At 33.3% G+C, this 25,409-nt stretch overlaps 1 protein-coding gene across 1 annotated transcript; it reads right to left on the bottom strand.

The window, feature by feature from the left end:
* Positions 1–52: 52 nt before the first annotated feature.
* On the bottom strand, positions 53–18,829 carry LOC145600922 (suppressor of RPS4-RLD 1-like). The gene is made up of 24 exons (XM_081656793.1): positions 18,616–18,829; positions 18,329–18,438; positions 15,663–16,264; positions 14,100–14,144; positions 13,882–13,983; positions 13,727–13,807; positions 12,057–12,123; positions 9,715–9,815; positions 9,504–9,611; positions 8,596–8,666; positions 8,399–8,455; positions 7,773–7,881; positions 7,600–7,680; positions 6,829–6,915; positions 5,698–5,904; positions 4,932–5,266; positions 3,940–4,026; positions 3,759–3,858; positions 2,503–2,594; positions 2,225–2,263; positions 2,014–2,104; positions 1,258–1,355; positions 635–944; positions 53–359 (listed from the first exon to the last, which is right to left on the bottom strand). The coding sequence occupies exons 1-23, from the start codon at positions 18,735–18,737 to the stop codon at positions 656–658; spliced, it is 3,081 nt and encodes a 1,026-aa protein (XP_081512919.1). The 5' UTR covers positions 18,738–18,829; the 3' UTR covers positions 53–359; positions 635–655.
* Between the last annotated feature and the right edge of the window lie 6,580 nt (positions 18,830–25,409).

Raw genomic sequence — 25,409 nt, 5'->3', positions numbered from 1 at the left:
ATTATCAGTATTGTTTGCAATGCAAATTTATTTAAACCCAAAGGAAACTTAATTTTCTATACAAGCATATATATGCAATCAGCTAAAAGATACAACGGTTTAGAAAGTTGGAGGAATTGAACATCCCACACAGGAACAAACTATCATTATCCCTACAGAAAAAATATGAAATTTATTGGGAAAATGGTGCAACTGAGAAAAGAATACATCAAATTTGGAAAAAAAAAAGAAAAAGAAATAACTAATGTACAACATACAACAGTTAAAATAAATAAGATGACAACTGTGGTCTATTTTACATCGATCTCAACCACGGCTCCTTTGCCGTCATAAGGATCCATGCTACAGCAGCATTTTCTCTGCATATAAACAGGTGATTGTGAATAACATCTTCAAGCCACTTGTAAATGTTTACTAGAATATAGGGTATACTGTGAATTTTCGACATCAACATCAAATTTTTAAATATTCTGTGCATAGCATGATGAAACTGTGGTCTTTCTAAGTTAGAAGGAGAATAAAGTATGACTATGAGTTAGAGAGCAAGTCATATATACTTGTCAGCGTCATTTCAAGGTACTCTTAGAAATCAAACAATGAAGAGAGGGAGCGATTTCTGTGCCATTTCAATTACCTCTTCATAAATTTGAAGATATCAGTTATTGTAAGTGCTGAGAGCAGCAATGACGGACCCAGTAGTTGAAAGGGTTGATGCAACATCTGGGTATTCTTTCCAAGATGTTGTCGCCTTAAGATTGGGATACAGCCATTTTTTCACAGATTCCACAAAGGAGTCAGGATCGAAAGTAAGAATAGCTTCCCAGTCAATTTGCATTCCTTCTGGAATACTTCCAGAGAACTCCATATTTGCTGCAAGACACAATCCCAGCAAAACTACAAATCCAACCACAGCAGAACCTCTGGATAGTGGCATGAAATTATACCTGAATAGGCATATCAAATTCAGTGAATTTTAGTTAAATTCTCTATATCAATATCATAATCTACATAATTAAAATAATAGAAGTACAGGACATCCAAAAGTACACCACGTTAAAATTAAACGAAAAGAAAAAGAAGCATACACAGAAGTCCTCCCATCCAAACAAAGCAGACAGTAAACAAACTAATCAAAAGACGTTTTCAAAAAAATAAGATGAACCAAGACGGGCAGCACAAAAGAGGATATCATAGCCACTGCAACAATATGAACATGCAAATGTAACACAAACAAGCAAGCAATAAAAGTTGTCATACCAGTAGTATGTCATCCTTAAAATTGCATCTCTGACATTTTCAAGGGCATTGAAATCAGTAGACCCATAAGCCTCGCCACAATACGCATTGCACAAAGCCTACAAGCACAGTATTTAAGATTTTTTACATCAGGAAAATAGAAGCAAAACATGCAATAGCTGTTCTAATAAATTCTTGAAAAAGGTGAAAATAACAAGGACATAGTTATGATCTAAATTGTGGGCCAAAAAGATTGATTTAATACAATAGTACCAACAAGCCACAACTCAGTATTTTTTGTAGATATTGACCAGGTTCGATCTTATGTTTCTGAATGTAGCACAATATGTAACAGGATCATACATTGATATATAATATGTATGCCATATAATGTCATACTAAATACAAGCAGAGACTATGAACTTTGTTTCCATATTCTAGCCTGCACATTATGTTCCACCAGAAGATCAGATAGATTAATGAGAATAATGAGGAAAAAATATCTCGAAAATAAACCCTCTATTTCATGAAAAAAGACCTCAGTGAAGAGGCTCAAGTTCTCAAGATTGCACCGAGGTAACAGTAAAAGCATGGTAAGTAAATCAAACTATTTACTTTACAATGAGTTTCATAAACAAGATACAGTGAAAATTGTGTTTCAGAACTACTGATAACTAACAGCTTTAGAAGATACATGGACAAATTCAAAGGCAGAATTGAACGAGGGAGAGGGAAAAAGAACAGATGACAGCAGCACATAGCAATTTATACACAAACCTCCCATGCCATTGCCATTTCAGTATCAAACTCATTCCATCTAGAAGGTGTACAGGGTGTTCTTATTGCAAAATCATATCCACGTTCTCCCCTAAAAAGACATCACATAAAGGTAGGCACAATTAGTGTTGCAGCAACTTATAGCTTAGAGAAAATGTGCTGAGACAAATATACCAGACTAATCATGCAAATCAAAGAATTAAGATCATACGATTTCAAAAGGGTGATTCTTGTCCCCTCCAACTGCTTTCTGAGAGAGGCAAACAAGAAGAAGTTAATTTGACCATAAATTTCAACTACTATAGTAATCCTTACAATATTAATGAGAAAGATAATGAAGTCTACAAAGTCAGAGGAGTTCATTACATGTAAAATTGTGTTAAAGCCATATATATATATATATATATATATATATATATATATATATATATATATATATATATATATATATATATATATATATATATATAATCACAAGCATATACTTACCCCTCAAATGCCAAACTGTTGCACCAAGTAGACACCCAGAAGTCCTCACCAACAGCTTTGTGTAGATCAGAGCAGGAATCAGCGAGCATAATCTGCATATAGTTGATAAAGACTAGATTCAAAAGGCACTACTAGAGGACAAAACTTATAAGCATACAGAAAATGATGTGCATGTAAAACGCAGAAAGCTCATCTGAATGAGCAGCTGATATATATGTCTCCCAGAACTTGTAAGAGCTTATTCATATCGTGTTGTCAGCAGTTCAGCACTGTTATTTTTGTGACAAATAAAACATTGCTTTCTATACAGAGAATCTTACATATTTTAATAGATCAATATGATGCATGTCATTTGGCAAATGGAGCAGAAAGATATGCAGTCATAATTAGGGGTGTCACTTTATAGCAATACTCTGTTCTTTGAAGTTATATATATTTTATATGTAATAAGAAAGAAAGTGCGATCTTTGGGACCACTTGCTTTTTTTTTTTTTTGGTAGTATTTTATCAAAAAAAAAAAGGGATTTATGTATTTTGAGTAAAAGAGAGATTTTCAAATTAGATCAGGAAAAATAAGCTTAGATAAAAAATAAAAAAAAGGTTTAGACCAAGCTTTATCATTTTATTCACAATTTTTCATTGCTAAATATCCTTTTTTCAGTTTTTTGTGATGAAAAGAATAATGAAAATTACATTTTTGGAAAATACATATTAATACAAATCTAATTAAATTTCATTTGATATATTTTTCTTCCTATTTTACTAGCATATATATAAGGTCAAATTCAAGTCATATTAAGGCAATAAAATCAGATTAAACTATTAAAGAAAAAATAAAAATAAGTTCAGATCCAACCAGATAAGCAAAACTAAGGTGAACTAAACATAGCCTAATTAATAATTCCTCCGTTCCCCTAATATAGCAACATGGGGCTACTGCACAGATTTTAAGATGGGAAGAGATAGAGACATATAGATATAGACCCATAAGGGAAGAGATAGAGAGGAACAATGAGCAAATAAGGAAATATTGCAGTATTTGTAAAACTTCCTTAAACAGTAATTGTTGCAATATTAGGAGAAGAGGAAGTAAGTAAAGTTTACCAATAAATCTGGGTAGAATTTCATGAAATGGGTTGAAATGGAAAGTGGGTAGTCATGTAATAAAGTTAGTAGAACTATCATGAATTCATGACTTACCAGAGACCAATGTAGAAAGAGACATACATTACTCAGATAGAAGGAGCTTCACTTACATTTTGCAACTTGCTGTCATCAGATAAGTTGATAACAGCATCAGCCTTACTGCATGCATGCTTCTTTTCCTTTATTGCAGCCTTGGCAGCATTTAGTGTTCTGAGGTACAGTCATACAGAATTTCAAACAGGGTTCACTGAAAGCTTCAATCTATATCAAAGGGTGAAAGGACCTCATTACCTATGAAAGTTAGGGAAATAGCGGACAACTCTTGCTTGTCCTAGAATGATTGGAGTATGAGACCCAAAACCAGCATTAAACTCTTCACTGAAAGGCAAAGAAATTATTAGTGCTATATCCTGAAGGCATGAGCTGCATTCTAAAATGGGAAATTCACAACTAAAATTTTCAAATTATGATCAAAAAGAAGAGCTTAAGTCTAAACTTAAGTTTTTCAGGTTATTGTAAGATAATATAAAACTCCTTAACTGAGTGATTTCCATTGATCAATATTTATAGAGTTATAATTAGATATCTAATTATATTAGGTAACTAACAATATACGTAAAAATAGTCTAAGATATGCAAAGATATTATTCTACACATACATTCTAGACCTAGTTAGAGAATATTCTGCATATGTTTTCTATCAGACCCTGTAGTTGGAACGGGAGAAAATCGAATGCTTAGACATGTCCAAATCAAGCACCAACCAGTGAAGGATACATAACCCATGATTAAAAGGAAAAGCAATGATTGTGCTGATGATGATGAGTGGGGAAGCAACAGGCCTACAGCCCACAATCTATGCAGAGAAGAAAAGGATGACACATGGGCTGGATGAGAAGGAGAAAGGCAATGCATGGGCTGCGTATCAGGGCCAAGTTGCAAATTTGAGGAGACAACACCAAACAGTGTAGTAAAATAGGCTAGTTATATTGGATTTGAGATATGACATAGTTATCAATACTTGTATATTTTAGGTCTTTGTTATGAACAATTAGACTTTTTATAAGTGTTCTACAAGAGTATTAACCTTTAGTATCTAATGCATTTAGTATTTTAGATATTAGGTTGTTAACTTATCTTGGAAAAGTAAAATTTAAATTCCTCCCTCTTCCAAGATTTTACTACTGACTCATGGGTATTGTTAACAGCACAAATATAAGCAGTGAGTTGAAGTGCAAGGTGCACTCTATTTATGGCTGCAAAAACAAGTTAATGCGTATTACCTCAACTTGTTGATCCACACAACAGGATCACAGGGTTCTGAGATTTGTCTCCACTTTACAGCCAAGGAATACACATCTTGCCATGACATCATCATTCGTGAAGATGGCCTGTCTTCTAAAATGCCATGTGAAGTTGAAGTGTCTGATGAACTACTAGTACTGCAACAAGGACCACCTCTGTTCTGACTGGGCATATTTACAGTTTCCCTTTTCCGAGCTCTCCTGCCATGTTTACCAGAATTTTTACCAGTATTCTTCAATTCTGCCTGCAAAGCTCGCCAGGCCCTTGAAACTTTTTGGGCTATTTCAATAGCAGCCAATCCCGCCATACGATGCTAAGGATGATCAATACTTGTCAATACTCTACAAGTAAAAGCAAAGAGGAGTAATAGTACAAGAATAATAAAATAGAACCACCAAGTTCAACACAAGATCAATAATTCCTCATGCACTAGGAGGCCGATGTCTGTTATTCTACAACTAAAAGGTTCTGCATCTCTGCTACATGCCAATAGAGTGCACCACAAAATTGCACTTTGTTTTTGGAATGAGAGAAGGGGGTAAAGAATAGAGATAATGACAGGGCAACAGAAGTGGTACCTTTCAAATCAGATAATACTTATCAATCAAAACAAAATGTGATTGGAAGGTTGGAATCAGCACACGATAAATTCATAAATTAGGTATAAAACTCCATAGCGAGAACAAAAGGTCCAATAATCTCTTATAATTTAATAAAACAACAGAATTACGATAGAAGATTCACCTGGCGCCTATTGGGCAAGAAGCCTGTAGCATTGTATTGAATCTTCTGTCCAATGAAATCTGCAGCATGAATAAGAGCAGTCTTCTGCTTTGTCATAGCCAAATCTTGCTTCCTGAGTTTACCTTTTTTCAGGGAGTCCCGCAATGTAGGTTGCCTATAGACCTTTTCACATACATCCTTGGGGTGCAATCTTTTGCACCAGTATTCCTGAGATTGGCAACAAAGGATACGATCACTTGATCAGTACCATATATTGCTATAAGTGAATGGGACAACTTTCAGGCTTTCACGTCATTATTAATTCTTGTACGAGCCTATAAATTCTTGTGGGGAAAACTAGTAGAGCATACATTGCACATTAGGACAATGTAATGTAATAATGTCATGATTTTAAATGATGGAACAATGTTGTTATGTCACCAGTTTCATGTGATAGGACATCAACAATGCATAGACATCATAACTCACCCTAGACCAACACCTCAGCTATACACAAGAACAATGCAATTACAATTACGAGATCAGAGTAGCAAACAGACATGAAGGGTAAGTGGCCATCAGGACAATCAAGGGTAATCTAAGCCTTACTGTTTTAGATAACAAAAGACAAATCAACCCTTACAATCTTCTGCAAATTATCACTTTATACTATCACTTCCTCCATAATTTTTTGTTTTTTATATATATTTTTGACAAAAATCGCAACAACCAAGGTTTACAGCGATGGCTCATTGCATACCATGATAAGATAGTTAGACCCCATTAGGATAGGAAGCGCCTTAAGAGTTGGGTAGTTTCCATATTTCATACTAAGATTTTTCTAAAAACATCTTAAAACTAGTGTAAACAGTCTAACCACATAGAAGCATAAAAGCCGCAAGGAAGAGTGCTATATATATATTCACATAATTGGATATCTTCTAGACAAAGAATGCTAATAAATTTTTAGCCTTATAAGTGAAGATAACAATGCACAGGTTACACATTTGAATTTAAAAAAGCAAAAATAGAGTTCAGACTTTAAAAATCTAAGAAATAAGGTAGGAGGCTAGAAGCTACTAGTTAGAAATATTTTTATAATAAAAAAATATTAAAATTTAGCAAAGATACAAAGTATAAGAGTAATATCACCTTAAAGAGGGGATCGATGTCACCATCAATGTCAAACCAGCAAAACTCACTGTTTAGTTTTGACGCTGTATAAAGAGCCAGTTCCTTCTGCTTAGACAAAACAGAGAAGATTAAATTTTCAGCACAACACATAGGCAAATGTAAGGAAGCAATGAAGTATATTAGGCATTTAAAATATACTGAAACAACTCCTGACTACTTTATCTAGTTACGAAGGCACATTATCATACAATAACATGTAACTCAATTCTCCTATAGGAAGTTCTTTTGCCTATTTAACAGAAAACAATTGTTCATCTCTTATATTGAAGGAATAGGAAATAGTGAGAAGCAGTGAAACACAAAAGAAATTAAAACTTCCAAAATTACACTTATTTGAACACCAAATGTTGCGCTCAAAACATTTGACCACGGACACCAGGGAAACCAGTATGGTAATAATTACAGCCTATATGCCAGTCCATTTTTCTTGATACTCCATCTCTTTCAAATTTCCATTTTTTTGACTAATTTATGTACCAAAAATATTATCTGACTAAGTCGATAAAATGCAGTTCATAGTCTTCACACAAACTAGTAAGTAAAATAGATTTACAGCCATTGAGGATATTACATCCAAAAGTAGTATAAATACGAGCATAGGAAAAACGTAAGTTGGCAATATCCAAGTTCTTTAACTATGACAATCACAAATTCACAATAGTACAGATGGAATGCAGATTAGTGAGATTAAGCAATAGTGTATAAAAAAACTGTTAAATGAAATATCACCTGGTAAAATGCAAGGCACTGAAGCACAAATTTTTCCATAGAGTCTAATTCCAAATCTAAAGCAGCATCATAGTCTTTGACCTGGTTTCATCAGATGAATACTAAACAATATGAATACTACTTTAAGAAATAACATAAATGGTAGGTAGAAAGTTGAAGCTGAATCTTTATACCGCTTCTTTGAATTGTCCTAGGGCATGGTGACAGGATGCTCTTAAATACAGACACTCTACATTTGAGCTCTCGATATTAAGCGCCATAGATATATCCTTTATGGCATTCCTGTTGTTAAGGAACTCCATCCATAAGTCAATAAGTGGAAATGACAATTAGCAAAGAAGAACACATTAGAGAACTACCCATGGCAGCTAGCAACAAACAAGCAGAATAAAGTGTATTGCACAGATGATGGAAAAAGATGTCACATTCCCGTAAAAATGGTTGGAATCCAATTCTTGATTGTAGTTTTATTGGTTGGGTGTGTTTTTAAATTGTAATTTACAAAAATAGACTAAAGAGGTTGTATTCCGCAAAATGGGTACTTTTACTAGTTGTATTAGGCAAATTTCCTTCTTTTTTTGTTAAAATAATATAATTTCAACTAGTTTGCTATACAAAACAATTTCACTAGCTAAGGGGATTCATGTACAAATATCAGTAGTGTTTTACTAAATTTATTTACTTGACCATAGATTACACATGCCCATTGCATGTGGTGTGGAATCAGCTTTCATCCTACATATTTTTCCCTTTAACACCCTAAAGCCTAAAATTAATTTAATTGGCAATATGGCCATACCTGTGATCTCCCATTCCATGATGAAGCAATCCACGCAAGTAATATGCTTTTGCATACCTAAATTAGACCATAATACACAGAAACTGTAATTAAGAGCTCAACGAAGAGGAATGCATGTTCAATTGAGATGGGACTAGTACAAAATCCACATCATTAACCAAATCAAGCCATGAATAGAGAAATATTCACAACATTACCCCCCGTCAATCTCTAGAGCTCGTGTAAGGCATTCAAAAGCCTTAGCTGTATTTGCCAAATCTTGATAGAGCTGCACCCACGAAAAATTACGGATCATTAAGCTGGTATTGACTAATTCGTTGATACTCTAGTAAATTTGATTCCTCTATGAAGACACAACAAATATCTAGCTGAAAAAGCCTTACAGGATTACAGCACAATCAAAGCAAGTAACATCAAACTGATTGATTAAAAACTAAATAAGTAGCTATGAACTAATAGGCAATAGACATTGTACTGTAAAACCAAACAAAAGATATGAGGACTTGCACTTGCAGTATCAATTAGTACCAAAAATAATTGGCGCTTCTTGAAAAGTGAAAGCTGAAATCACCAATCTAGTCAAGAATGTTCTGCACTCATACTGCAAACACGAAATTTAAAACATAAATGTATGTATAGATACTCCCTTTACCCAAAATTGTTTGAACACTTTTTCATCTGTTCTGAATCAGTTTTCGTAATTACACTTCTAGTTTGGGATAGAACCCACTATAATTTATTACTCTCTTCGTTTTTCTTTCACATCTATTAAACAAAAGGGCTCTGTTCTCTCTCTGTTAGAATAAAAGGTACACCCCCATATCTCCCGTCACATCTACCTTTTCAATAAGATAACAATAGATAACCAAACAATTTATCACCTAAAACTATGCTTATGATAAGTGCAAAGACTATTCTGATGTACTGAGAAAAAAATGATAGTAATAGGTTTCTATTTTAAAGTCAAATCTAAAATGCTGAACATTCAAGATGAGAACTAATCAGTTATGATGATATCCCAAATTACAGACAACGAAACTCAGCTTGAGGAACAAATTCATGATAGAAGAATGTGAGAATTAAGAGGGAAGTTGATACACGGTACCTGTGTTAGATGAGTCCAAGCCTCAAGAAAATCACGGTCAAATTTGAGTGCTTTCATATGCGATTCCTCTGCTCTCTTGTACTCACCAATTGATGATAAGGACAGACCCTAATGATATGATACTTAAGCCAGTCACCAAGAGGAGGAGGAAAACAGACATGCATACAATTTCTTGTGATCCAACATCCACATTATAAACTGAGAAACTCACCAAATAAGTGTATGCAGATTTATTGCCCTTATCAAGCTTGACACATGTAGAAAGGTCTTTCACAGCTGAACCAAAATCCTTAAACTTGAAATTAACAATACCTGAACAGTAAACATAAATATATATCAGATTCTGCCTACCATAAACAGTGCTGGGTTTTACTCTTAAGCATTGATGATTGACACACCAGTTTAAAAATCATCCATGTACTTAATCAAAATCAGAATCACAATAAGTGCATTTCAGTATTTTTTTTTTTTTTTTTTTTTTTTTTTGACAACCGCATTTCAGTAAAATAAATTATCAGATGAAGATTAAAAAATAAAATAATAAATAATAATAAAAAAAAAATTCTTATTACAAATGATTTATGTGCTTCAATTGTGCAGTAATTTCTAGTTCTTCAAGGACTAAACCTCCAATCAAAAAGAACCATCAAGAAAAAAGTCTTCCCAAAAAAAAAAACTTAAAAAGAATCAGGAACTGGCAGTTTAGCATCTAGTAAAGACTGGTAGCCATGATGGAACTTGATGGAAAAGCCAAATAGAAAAATAAGAAGGCCAAGGTTTGAACTCCTAACCTCATAGCCAGATTGTACTCACTCTACCTACTGTGATTTTCATAGCAAAAGATTATCTCAGCATTAATTCACATTATGATTGGTAAACTGTGACACTTCCTCAGAATTCAATTGCTTGGAAAAAGGGTTAAAGCAACAACCAAGTTGAAAAATTAAAAACCCATATGAAGTAGTCTATTAAAACATCATCTTCCATATTAACCATTGTTTCTAGGCAATGCAACACAAGGTCAAGCCAAAGCAACACAACACAAGGCCAAGCCTAAGCAATGCAACACAATGCCAAGGCCAAGGCATCCTAATGATAACGAGTGATGGGCCAACATGTGTGGGATGGCTTTAAACACCAAGTAAACCTCCCATGGCCTTTTCCAAGCCTTTTGGGAACCCCAAGAACCACCTTCCTTGATGCTTAACCTCGCCGAGTCCGAAAATGTTGTCTATAGGCAAAATTGAAGGCTTCAATCCACAAAGTAGGCCATTTTCAGATATTTAAGTACCCGACATCAAAAAGTCAAGTGATGGTAAGGGATGCATTACATGGTCATATAATGTTGTTTGGAACAATATACAACCACTAGTTAGTCACAATGTCACATAATAGGCTTAATAGCTTGTGGTGGCCTTGAATCGATGAAGGGAGGTGTCCATGTAACCGCCTAAATTGATAGGAAAGTAGATGATTCCAACAACCCATGAGGTCCATGGAAAGCACCTCATCCTTTTTCTTTTCTAGATAGGAAAAGTAAAAAATTATCCAAAATTGAAGGCTATAAATCCACGTTTTTGGACCGATTTCGGGATTTTTTTAAAAAATTATAGTAAATGTAGGAGGTGCCCCTTGGGGTCATAAAAGTTAGTTTGGAATCATAACAAGTCTACGAGCAGGCCTAAACAAATTCCAATAATGAGGTTGGTTCAATTATATGGCTGATTCTAAAATTTATTGTAAGGGCATTCAAGAGATGCAAGAGACAATTCCAACTTGGCATCCTGAGGTTCTATCAAACTGTTTAGAAACCCATTGGCCCAAGCCCACACATTACTATTGTTAGTGCATGCATGAGTTGTTTATATTGGTGTTACACAAGCCATTACCATTATTAATTTTGGTTGTTTACAATTATAATTTCATAGTGAAGCCTTTGTTAAAGTATCCATGAATGGAGGCTCATCTCACGATTGACTAGAATAATCCTTATTGATTAAAAATCATCACTTATATTTCTTCAATAATTTCCATCTACCCTCAGTTATTGCCTATCCCTATTAAATACGTAAAATAAAATTCATAAAAACAAGCATGTAAACATGCTCCTCATCACCAACAACATTGCCTTCCTTGAATCACATTGCCCCATTATTGGCTCATAACAAGCCCTGAACTGAACCATATGACCCCAAAGAACTCTCAAAGTGTCATATACCATCCCAATATAATTCCCTTTTTACTTTTTGCCCTATTTTTCACCTTAACAAAAACAATTCCCAAAAAAAAAAAAAAAAAAAAAAAAAAAAAAAAAAAAAAAAAAAAAAAAAGTCAAAATCAACCTTACTATACATATCTTGGTTTCCTGCAAAATATAAATTTTTCTGACAGTTAAATCAAAGGGTGTTATTATCACAATAAATTGAAACCCAAAATGACAAGGCAATAGAATATCCATTATGAAAACTAAGAAAGGTAAGCAATGGAAAACAATGAAGGGATCGCAGTTATAGGAAAGATATGAAAAGATAAAGAGTGCATTGAAAAACTTACCCCTCTCATGCAGTATGTCAGCAGAATTGGGCTCAAACTCCAATGCCTTGGACAAGTCATCAATAGCCTGGATTACATAATTAGTGAGTAAGATTTATAATACAAATCTAGCTTTTTTTTTTTGAATAAATAGCAATCTAGCTTTAAACAGTATGTATATTTAGCCTGCAGGTAATTCACTCAGACAGAGGACACTAAGAAATAATTGCAAGGAAGCGCTCGTAAGAGTCTTAATAACAGTTGACTCTCTGGAAGTCGTATGGATTTTATCTAAATCTCATAAGCCTACCACCTAGCAAAAGTACTATTTTTATAAAAAGAAAAGGGAAAATGAAGCTTTAGCAATCAAGATAAAAATTAAAATAAATAAATAAATAAAATTTTAAAAATATGCAACCATCAATGGATTTTGCATGGCAAGCCAAGTATCAGCAATTTAATGAAAAACTTTTCGAGCCTCTCAATCCATTGCTGTATTGGTCAAGGGCATACCAAAAAAGACTTAGTGACCAAAAATCCGATAAAAAGAAAAGTGTAAAGCATTCTCTCCACGATTACGGAAAAACAATTATTTCTTGAAGGAAAGGTTTTCAAATCACGAAGACAGCTGGAAAGCACATATGCAAGTAGACTTTTTGTTCTTACACCAATAACACCAAAATCCTAGAGCATAACCTAAAATATACCAACAAAGTAAGGACAGATATTATGATCCTCAAAAGAGAACAAAATGTCTACTGACTCTCGTTGACAAGTGTGTAAAGCTTGGAGGAAAGAACTGATGAATGAAAGCCTATTAACTAGTTATCCAAGAAAACAATGAAATTAACAACAAAGATGGTAGACCTATGTAGCATCTAAGGACTTTAACAAGCTTTTGAAAGAAACTAGAAATTAGAAATTTTAATTTCCAGGACATGAACATGAATCACAAAGTGAACTACTGACTTGTTTGCATATGCTACAAGCCTACAACTCTTTATTCAGCTATTTATGCTAAAGCTATAGTACAAAATTCATAATAAGCCCATTTTTCCCACTCCTACAGTTTTCACTTGTGCAAGTCATGACATTTTTAGTGTTACTAAATTTTCTTCATAGTAGATCTTAAGCCTTGTACCAATTACTAGATCATCCGATATCTAGTCATTCACTACGAATATATATAGTTTGAAGATTGTTGCTCATTTGAAGTGTATGAAATTTATTGTATGAGGAAAAAATATCCTTGGGTGCACCTTATACTAGGTTTACTTAGGTGCATGCAAGTATTTTCACCAAAATTGCCAAGAATATGAAGCATCCAGAACGGGATCAATTTTTGGAACTTGATCATAAAAAAGTCTTGAATCCATGCAAGGAAATTTCAATCCTTCATATCATAAGGTAAGCAATATTGATCATCTAAAGATTTTTTGAAAAAAAAAAAAAAAAAATCCAATCATTCAACTCCAAAAAAAAGAGTGTTATAAAAATCATCACAACAATTTCAACAATTCCTAATATACTGTGTATCTAATCACAATTAAATGGAAACTGATGTCCTGAACTTCCCTTTTTCTGGGGTGGGTGGGTGGGGGAGAGGTGGTAACAGAAAGAAATAAATTGGAGCCATATTATCAGGGTATAAAATACAGAAAGCATCATACACCAGATCAGTGCAATCTTACCCCAGCAGAGTCTCCTAAAGCAGCTCGAGCTTGTCCTCTACGTTTCCATGCCTCGCCAGCAGATGGGTTTGTTTCTATAGCCTAAACAGAAGTTTATTATAGCTCATGTCAGAAAGACATTATAGATCCACAGAGGACCGTAATCTATTTTATACCTTAGTAAAATCCGCAATTGCTGCATCTAGTTCTCGTTGGAAAGCATATGCAGTCCCTCTTCCTATCAATGCCTCGGGGTAGTTTGGATCCTCTTTCAGTATCTGCAGAAGGGGCAAAAGTCAAATATTAAGAAGATTCGGACAAAACTAGAACAGGTATAACCCCCTTTCTGAGGTAAATTACAGAAGTGATAAAGGCAACAGAGATAATGTCTTACCTGGTCAAAAATTGATATAGCATATGTGTATCTTCCCTCATTAACCTGCAAGAATATTGATTAAAAGCTGATGAGAGAAGTCCAAATTAATTGATGAAAGCATGATTAGAAGTAATTATATAATAGATAAATTTGGAAATATTCTTAAGATTTATTTTTGCCCAATGCAATGTGCTCAGATAAGTAATACTTCCTCCATTTCTCAATACATGCAACAAACTGACATTTAATGTATAATAAAGTCAACTTATTGCATGTATTAAGAAACGAAGAAAATATATTTCTGTTACTCTTGCAGTGAAAATTCACATAGAGAAATCACCTCATCGGTTACAAATGCCATCATGGCATGTTGTTACCACTAAAATATGTCAAAGGCTGTAGCTTACTCCTTACATATTGAGGATTAGCAACAAAACTATCACATAGGATTAGACCACAATATGACTAAGTGAGAGGGAGGTCGAAATTCGATAGTTTTCTTAGTCATATTGCGATCTAATCCTACAGATTTGGTGTGTGTGACCATTAGAACTACTCTAATCACTGATACCTTGCTTTTTAGGTCATTAGAGATTTGATGGATAGAAGTTAATATTGCCATCTCATCCTATAAGTTCCTCCATACCTTGCTCGGACCTAATACACCATAGGTTGGCCCAACCCAGTCCTCTCGTACTAGGGTTGGCTCCTCGCAGTTCTCCCTTTAACACCAACGGTAGATAGGAACCGAAAATTTGATGTGTGTGTAACCACTAATGAGTTACATATTAGAATTATACACACACATACAAACTACTCTGAAGTCTAGAAAGACAAAGGAGAGCTTGGTTGGATCTAATACTTTAAATTTCATGTGTGTAACCACTAATGAGTTACAAATAATAGTTATACACATGCATACAAAATACTCTAAAAAGGGCAAAAGGACAAAGGAGAGTAACAGGGAACAGTGAATCAACGATCACTCTTAAGCTAAGCCATCAGTTGGCCATCAAGTTTAGCTAAAGTTTTTTTAATGAACTTCCCGCGCATACAAAATACTCTAAAAAGGGCAAAAGCACAAGGGAGAGTAATAGGGAACAGCGAATCAACGATCACTCTTAAGCTAAGCCATCAGTTGGCCATCAAGTTTAGCTAAAGTTTTTTTAATGAACTACTTTCAATCTAATACAATGTGATTGTTGTAGACTCATTGTTGAAAATCTCACATACAAATCCATCACATATCCAACTCGCGTCAACTCAAAAATTATCACCAAACCACTCTTATCATAATGTATAACTCACTAGTGGCAATTATTAATAAGTACAGATATGGCTCGAAAATAAGGTATGGAAATCAAGCATGAACTGACCGCATTTAAAAATATATAACTTTTTTAAAACAAGCAGCACAGAAACAATGACAACCACATTGGAAAAAGAGATAGTGAGAATATACTAGAGATAGAACTCAATGATCCTATTACGGCTCACATCAAGATCATTAAGCAGCAAATCATCAGTTCAGTGGCATGATCCTATGATAACTACAAACAAATGGAGGGATAAAAAACATACCTCAGCTATCCCTCTTGATAACCGAAAATCTAGGCTTATAGATTTTGTTTTTGAAATTCGAGCAACGCAAACTTTCTGGTTCTTCTTGACAATGTCACTACGCTCAAATTCTTCAAGATTCTTACCATTCAACTTAATTGAAACCTTAGAAGTATTACTTTTATTGCGCGGTTCCTCACTAGGTTTGTTGAGGGATTCCAACTCACTACTCAATTTTTTGTAAGTACCATTCGGTTTGCTTTCAAATTTCTTTGCTTCCTTCATTTTCTCCACTGACCCATTTTGCCCATGAGACTCGGGAACCAATTTGCTTTGGACCTCGGACATATGGTCAGATTCACTGCTCTTTTCAGTGTCATCTCTCAACTTATTAGGATCCTTTGCAGGTTCACATATACTATTTCCTTCCGACACTGTCAATGGTGCAGATGATCCATTACTATGCTCTTCTTGATTATTTTTATTTGCATTTTCCTTCTCAAGAAGTTCTTCTAATTCTAGTAATTGTTTCAAATCTGCTGACTGATTAAGAGCAACGTCATAGCCTTGCTTCCAGACTAACACAGCATTATCTTTCCTTCCCAAGGCAGAACAAGCATGACCTACAATTTAAGGTAAACAACTCATCAAATTTCTATTTTATAATGTTTACATATTCAGTTCAAACCATCAGAGATACCATATACAACAACGAGTGCATCAGTGAAGAGTTAAAGCTGTAATAGTATAAACAGGTTAGAGATCAGCTATTGGACTCACCAAGATCCTTCTCATTGGAAACTTTTGGAGAAATTAAGCATTTGATACATTGTTTGGGGTGAAGAATCCATGCAGATGAACACGTAAATTGATGAGGAGGTTTTACATTTTTGTGATGGCCTCTCAGAAATATGGTCTTTGACACATAGTTTGGGATTATCCATGCAGAAAATACAATAAAAGGACAAAATTCCTTTCATTTTCATTATTCTACATAGTAGCTAAATTAACTAGCACGTGTTTCTAATAACGCATTAAAATGTTATACCTTATTACACTTAAATGATACTGCTTCCACAAATAGTGTTCAATGCATACTAGAGGATTTGAGTCACAAGGGGTACACAATATTTTTCATGTACTGTGTAGGGAGGAATGAGCATGCCCACAGACCACATAAACTCAATCAACAAAAAAAATACCTTGTGCTGAGTAGGGAGGAATGAGTACACCCACAGGGCCAGGGCCACATTAACACAATCAAAAAAAAAAATTCTACAGCAGATGAGAGCAGATTACATGGGTAACTAATCCCCTCAAGCATTGCAATGGAAGAAAAAGAGTGACTGTAAAGCAACCATCCTTAGTCGGCTTGCTGAGAATCACCCTGACTGAGGTGAGTTGTTAATGTATAAGCAGCTTCTGCAGTATCAGACCTACTCCAAACTAAATACATAATTTAAGTATCGGATAAAATTTCTCCAGCAATCTTCCTATATCTATTCATCACCAATTCATTTCTCTCTTCCGGTCCTCCCTCAAATGCTCATTTCTCCCAAGTGTCAAACATAGAGATTATATGTATTGACTTGTGGAACAACTGCATAAGATTTAGCCCATCCGTTTCTTTGCATGTATAAAATTTGAATTGTGGGCCATCACATCAGTGTTGCTTGTGTGTTCTTGTATAACCAGGTGTCTCATAAATAGGGAAATATTACGCTAATAGCAATATGTAGTCATCTAATATGGTTTTTCTCATAACAGGTTAAGTGTAACAGAGACCATCATCTTATCTCTGTAGACACAGTTAATACCTCCAACGGAAGATAGCACGTATTTCAAATTAATATCAATAAATTTTCCAATCAGAACAAGGGCATAAATTGCCAAGTATCAGCAGCATTCCCAGCCATTGATCTACTTCTCTGGTGCAACATCACTGAAGTTCCATTATACTTCCTTTCTCTCAAATTACTCCAAAAGGACCAAAACTCAAAGGAGCATTGTTTCTTAATGTCCTTACACTCAATTGCAATTTTGAGCTAATCTCTTAAAAAGCCTAGCATTGTTGACAACTATATATCAATTCATAATCCTTTACTCTAAAAATATATATCGATTTCATAATCCTAATTCCTAATGTTATCCTCTCTCAATTTCAAACAATTTGGAATAAAGGTTTAAAAGACTTCATTTGAAAAAATCAAATCCATATTCTCCTAATTACATCATTCACAGTAACAACAAACAACCTTCCCTGTGCCTCGGGCTCTTTAAGTTGTTTGAATTGTATGGCAATTCTATGGTTTGTGAACTTATGGTTAGAGCGAAATGGCCGAATCTTAAGAAATAAAGTCTCGATTAAGCTCTTCGTACAATAGAATAATAGATTAGTACTCACTAGTCACTAGCCTCCCTAATTACGCTTTAATTTATCATAATCTACTCCAATTAATCAATTTCTTAATAACAAAATTTTAAACAACACCGAATAATTACATGATTATTCATTCTCTGAACAGTATTACACGTAAACAAATTCAATAAATTAAATAAAAAAAATCCAAATAATTTAAAAAAACTCAGCGATGAATTCATTTCAAATTCCTAAACAACTCCAAAAAAAACAAAGAAAATAAAAACAAAAAAAACGAGTAACGGTATAAATAAAATTATAAGCTGACCTTTAAGAATGTAAGCTTGAAGAAGACAAGGATCAAGCTCAAGCGCACGATCGCAATCCTTAATCACATGCTTATGAAGCTCCAATTGACTGTAACAAAACGCTCGATTGCTGGTTTCAATCAACACCAAAAAAAATCGGAGAAAATTCAATTCGTTAGAAATCAATCAAGCAAAACTGATCAATTAAACAAAATCCACAACAAAAGAAATGAAAATCGAGAGAAAAAATCGAAATGAAGAAGACGAAAAAAAATTGAAGAATCGAAAAAAGAAAATAAAAAAATACCAGAGGTCTTGAATGGTGGAAGAACGAGCAAGGAGAGAATCAAGAATGCGAATAGCCTTAGACCAGTTCCGAGAGCTACAGAGCTTCGCAAGCTCCAGTCTCTCGGAGTTTCCCGACGCCATTGACGATTGCTTGATGAGAGAGAAACTGATAACTTTCTCTCACTTCATAGCAGCATATATATAAATATCAATTTACAAAAATGGAAGGAAAACTAATTGGACACAAAAATTAGCGTGCTTATATTTATTACGAGTACAAAAAAATTAAAAAATAAAAATAAAGTGAGTTGCAGTGGGTAAGAAAGGGATCAAGTGAGAATGGTTTGAGTCTCTGTCTCTGTGAGGCGTTGCGTCAATTTTTAGGTTTTTTATTTTTTATTATCCATTTTTACTTTGCTAGTTTTTGAGTGGGCCTGATGGACTGAATCTAAGATAATAGGCCCATCACATCAGCGTTTTGTTACAAATTCTTGGCTGCATTATATGCAGCCAAGCTAGCTGCAACATCATTAAATATGAACATATAGGACGTTAAAATGAATATCAGTTTTTTTTTTTTCTTCCTCATATCTTAATTCTCTTTCTTCTTCTTCTTCCTTAGCTCTATTATTTTTCTCTCTCTTCAGTTTTCTTCTCAATTTAAAATTTTCTCTCTCCTCTTTACCTCACTTCCCTTCAATCTTTAAATTTTTCTTCTTATTTATATAAATTTTTAAGTTAGTAATTCGTGTTTTGATGCGTATACTCCTTTCTTTCTAAATTTATGAGTTTCAGATTCAATCATTTGGCTTTATCAAAGAGGAAAGGAAAAAATGGAGAAGAGAGAAAGTTGAGGTCAAAGAAAACAATGGAGGTTAGATTTTATCAATTTGTAATTGTTTTTTGTATGATTTCGTTGATCATGCGTGATGATTTATTGTTTGATTATTTGAAATTATTATGAGTTTGTGATGAATACCAATTAAATTACTTAATTAATTGTTAATGAATATCAATTGTATTGCTTAATTTGTAGTTATTTTCTCTCTCTCTCTTTCTTTTGATTTCTAATCATGTTACAAATCAATAATTATTTTCTCTATGATGAATCAAGATTAGATTTAAGGTGTATATTCAATTTTTTAGAGTTTCAATAATTACAATTGATCTTGAATATAATTTCTGTAAAAAAAAATAAAAATAAATAATGGATACGTAGGAATTTTAAAATGAACATCTTTCACAAAATGAGCATTTAGTACACCGAAAATGAATATTAAATACATAAAAAATGAATATATTTCAACAAATTATTTTATCTTTATTTTTCATTAATAATTATGTACAATGAATTTGAACCTTTATGAAAATCATGTTCATTTTAATATCCTAAATGTTCATAACTTTTTGTTAGATGTTCAATTTATAAGTGTTCATTTTTTAATAATAAATGTTCAGTTTTATTAGGTTGAAAGTAAAATATAATACGTTGAAAGTTAAACTATCTGAACATCTATTGTTGAAAATCTGAACAAATTATTATGAATATATATGTTTCGTTATTCTTTACGAACATATCTGTTATTGATTATGAACACATATGGCATATAGAGTGATTATTATTTACATTTTTAAGTATTGTACATGTATTGATGATTATATATATGAACATTCTAAATAATTATTATGAACATATTTTGTGATGATTATGAAAATTTTGATTATTTGTTATATTTTAGTGAATACAGATTAATTGTATTTGTAGAAGATAAAGACTCTGAATTAGTGAAGAAACAAGTAAGAAGTGATGAAGAAGTATATGATATGTACAATGAATTTGCCTTTAGGTTGGAGAATTTCCGATGTATATGATCCTAATTTTATGGTTGTATGATAAAGGTTCATTTCTAATATACTAAATGTTCATTTTTTTTTTTTTTTTTTTTTTGACATGTTCACTTTTTATTACTGAATGTTCATTTTTATTACTGAATATTCTTTTTTTTTTTTTAATTTCTTTTATGTGTTCATTTTGCTAACTAAATGTTCATTTTTAAGGTCGTGGTCTAGCAAATTTATGATTATATGATAATCAGATTCATTTTTAATAAATGATCATTTCCTTATAACATGTTCACTTTTTAGTATTAAATGTTCATTTTTTTTACGTGTTCATTTTTTGTTATTACATGTTCATTTTTTTTCGTGTTCATATTTTTCAACTAAATGTTCATTTTTTATTTGGGCCGCGCGTTTTGGGCTTCACTTGTTGTAGCTATCTTGGCTGCACTAGAGTGCAGCCAAGACCAATTGGCGTTTTGTGACGCGTTAAAGGTGGGCCCATAGTTAAGACAGACGAATTTGATGAAATCAAGAGTACGGAATTTCGTATGAAATTTTTTTCTTTTTTTTTGGGTATTTTTTTCAAGAGATTCCAACTGCTGGTACTTCGTATTTCACTTTATATTGTACACTATCCTATAATATAGTTCGAAGTTCGTGTTTATGTTATTAGTTTTAATAAATAACTTGTAGACTTGTAGTAAGTGCCCCTATAAGGCATATATTTTTTTTATTTTTTAAAAGGTAAGATGAAAAATCCTACTGAATCGGCACTTTTTACAAGTTTAGTCAGTTCAGTTTCGTATGTCAACCCTTAAGAGTAGAGAGAGGTAAGAGAATCCCCTTACTCCCAAGCATTTTGTAGTAATGGGATAAATATTTATGCCTGTGCAAAAAAAAGGAGTTTTTGATGCACAAAAAAAAAAAAAAAAAAAAAAAAAATCCTACAATCACGATTAGATGAAAAAACTTTGCCAAAGAAGATTATAAATTACAATGATATGAAAAGAAAATATGTAGTTAAATAATGCACCGTGTGCAACAACAATATTCACATACATCATCATTTTGTGGGAAGTAAAACTTTAAGTATGACATTTCAAAGTTTCGTCAACCAAACAACACCACAATTTATCTTTCACTTCTTATGGAGCTGTATTTGATATTTCATGCCAAACAAACAATCACTATCATTTTAATTATCGAACCTGTCATCATCGAAAGTCAAACTAGATACCTAAAGTTTTAACCTATTGGATTAGCCCCCCTCATGCCTCAAAAAAAAAATTTACATTGTGAGAAATTAATCTTTCATATAGATGAACTGTAGAGAAAGGTATCAGTACCTTGTTTCTTCAATACATTATTCACCTTATTCCAAGGGCAAACTTCACACAATGCTAATACACACCAAAATTCTCATATATTACCCCGACAATCCTACACATCACGATAAAATGGCAATGAAGCTTATCTGCATAATCTTGCCAGTAAAAAACTACTAATACAATCATACATGATACTGTATGTATACTGCAGACTATTCCAAAAATGGAACAAACTACAAAGGACTCAGACCAATTAATTCAAAAAATATTTTCGGCAAAATCCGAAACAAATGTACAAATAGCATAAAAGCATTGCTTTTCAATACCAAGCAAAATGCAACACCAGAGTCAAAAGGCCTGAGGGGTACACAATTTAAAAAAAAACCCAGCATCCAACAGTAATGATACAATTATTACGAACTAATGTATTATTTTTTTAAAATTGCAGCCAATGGAACTTTGAAATGAAAACAAAACTACAATTTGAAAGCATATTTCAACATAATTATCAAGTCATAGCCAATCCATTAGCTGCCAACAAGTAATATTGCCTCATCATTCTTTCTTCCCAATTCCATGAGACATGTTATAGATCCCTCTACCCTGAAGGAAAAAAGTGAAAAGTGACAAATAACCAAAAGTGAGAACTGAGGACATGAAGCAAAGTTCACTTAAAATAAAAATGAAAATAAATAAGAATTTTTTTTTTTTAAAAAAAAAAAAAAAAAGAACGACTTACAATCAGGAATAATGATGTAGCCGCAAGAGCAATAGGAATGGCAACAGAGGTGACCTTGTCGAGGGGTCCTTTAAGATATGTATGCTTCTGAATGCTTTGGAAATACTTTTGCCTCTCGAGAATCTTCTCCCTTGGGACAAATGGAGCCTCTTGCTCTGCCATCCTGCTTGTCAATAAGAGGTAATAAAATTTAGCAAGAGCCTCAGAGAAATCAACCAAGCGCAAGGCAATTAGCCAATGATTGGTGCATAACATAAAAGGACCAAACCAGACCCACAGGCCTTAAAAAAAGAAAGAAAGGAACATAAAAAAAAATCAAGACCAACCAATCACAGACAACAGCCATCCCCTTCACTTTTGTGAAAGTTTCACCTTATTTTTGCTAAACTGAAATTATTTTTACTGAAAAAAAAAATTACCTTTGTTGAACTTAAATTATTTTTACTGAACTTAAATTAATTTTACTGAACTGAAATTTGCTAAACTGAAATTATTTTTACTGATTCTCTATTTAATTCTTCTTTAAGAAAATTGAATATTACTGAACTAAACTTATTTTTACTGAACTGAAATTATTTTTACTGAACTAAACTTAATTTTACACAACTGAAATTATTTTTACTTAAACATTATTTTTTATAAGGTGAAGAAAACAGGGCCTTATTGGTGCCATTTCCAGTTTTCAAACAAGAAAATATTAGCGGTCTACATTTATCAGAATAACAGAAACTTATAAATAATCACAATTACTTAGCAAGCTATAGACCATTAATTTTGCAAATAAAAGAGAAAGAAACGGTATCCAGAAACTTGTAAATAATCACAATAATTTAGCAAGCCCTCTATACCCTTAATTTTTCAAGCTAACAAGAGAAAGAAAACCAATCCATGAAAGCAGAATCTGCCCCCTCCAAAATCTTAATATACTTCAAAATCTTATTCTTTCTCGAGTAGCAACAAGTAATAAAATTTGGAAAACAAAATATGCCAATTGGCAATCAGGACAAAATTATTTTCCTCTGCATCACGAACAATCATACCAACCCATACACTAACAGTAACACAACACTGAAGTTGAAGATATACTTGGCACAAACAATCCAGGAACATAAGATAATGACAACATTTAATCAATAATTAATTTACAGCATCAACACTAAAAAGTGAGCAAGATGATGGACCCATAAGGGAAAGTTAAATGGAGAACATAGCCCCTTGTCATATTGAGGGACAATCAAGGCAATTGACGGGCCAAACATTGTGGATTTGTGGTACATTGATATTTAAAAAATACATCAAGAGATGAATAAGATCCCACTTGTAAATATTCTTTCTTAAATATTTACATAAAAGCATAATACGATCAAACCAAAATATAGGTTCACATCATATCACTTCATTACAGCCTTTCAAGTTAAGTAAACACAACCCTAAACTGGCCAAATAAAATTTATGAAGATGACACAGCATGATAATTTTTTTGAAGTTAAACATTGACATCAGCATACAGTAAACCTTTGGTCATATCGAGACAGACCACACCAAAAAGATTCAGACCAGACCTAACTTGACCTTAACTAAAATAAGTTCAAATCACCTAAATCTAAGTAATGTAAATATGAAAACAGTTATAGATGAAACTATGAAAGGTCATGAAACTACATAAACAAGGAAATGAAGCAACCAGAAATCAATTATAAGGCAACATTTCCTACTTTAACCAAACCACAAAGGGCTCATTCTGTTATAAGGCTCATCATATATTTGTGCAAGTGGTAGTAAAAAGGGTATACCATTGGTTCAAAAACCAAAGGATAGTATAATTGAAGTGCATCACAAATGTCTAGATCACTCATAATCTCACCATTTAAACATAACATAGCTAATATAAATTGATCGTAATGTCCTCTTTCCCCTCCAAATACTGCATGGCCTAATAATAGTCTGTGATATCCAAAGTCATTGTAAATAATCTCCTGCACAAGTCATTCTTCTAAAATCTACCTTGCATTTCTATGCTTCATATTATCAATGTTAACAAGCTTCAAAAACCTTCAAAACACTATTGAAACAGCTTTAAGACCTCCTATTTTTCTTTTCCTTCTTCATATTCTACCTAACAAGAGCTTGCAGATAATCAACGGCATAGTCAAATAAGATTAGCACCAGGCCTAATAACTAGTAGTTTCTTGGTACATTTAAGAGAATATGAGGTCAGAGTCCTCAGACAATGCAGAAGTAAATGACACTATGACAGCATATGTGATCAAGCAAGTTAGCAGCCTAGCCACCCCTGCGAAAGCGGCTCGTACAACAGGATAGAATTCAGCATAGAAAGTCATGCTGCATCGCTTCCAGTAAGTCTGACAAGTAATTACAATTAGAAAGTCATGCTGCATTGCTAAACTAGGGTGGGATACATATTGTTAAAGAGTAGTCAATTAGAAAGTTAATTTGCAAAGCACTTTCTATTTGTTAAAGGACAATAGTAGCCAGAACTAGGGTAGGACACATATTTGATAGGGGGGTTTTAAGTTGTGCAGTCACCATTTATTGTTAAAGTATGGGGTTAACAGTCAACAAGAGTGTCAACAACTTCATCCATGAATTTTTTGAAGTAAATACCATAGCAAAAGTTCTTACAGTAGATGTTGTAAACATGGCAGCATAAAGAGCCCCAAACACTCCATGAGCTATTTTCCAGTATCAGGATTTCCTCCTCTTAGTCAGACTAAGGATACCATAGCATGATTATAGCTTCTCTGCGAATGGACTGTAGGCTATAACTTACAATGAAAAGAAGCACAAAAGGACAAACTGCTAGTTTATACTATCAAATGCTTGCAGGTTAGATAGGAGGAGCTGGGAGCAGATGGCTCATCAAATTGGTTATATAGGAATGAT

Source organism: Chenopodium album, chromosome 21 (genome assembly GCF_948465745.1).
Source record: "Chenopodium album chromosome 21, dcCheAlbu1.1, whole genome shotgun sequence".
In the NCBI taxonomy this organism is placed as follows: domain Eukaryota; kingdom Viridiplantae; phylum Streptophyta; class Magnoliopsida; order Caryophyllales; family Amaranthaceae; genus Chenopodium; species Chenopodium album.
Note: the sequence above shows the minus strand (reverse complement) of the source record. Positions and strands in the feature narration are given on the sequence as shown.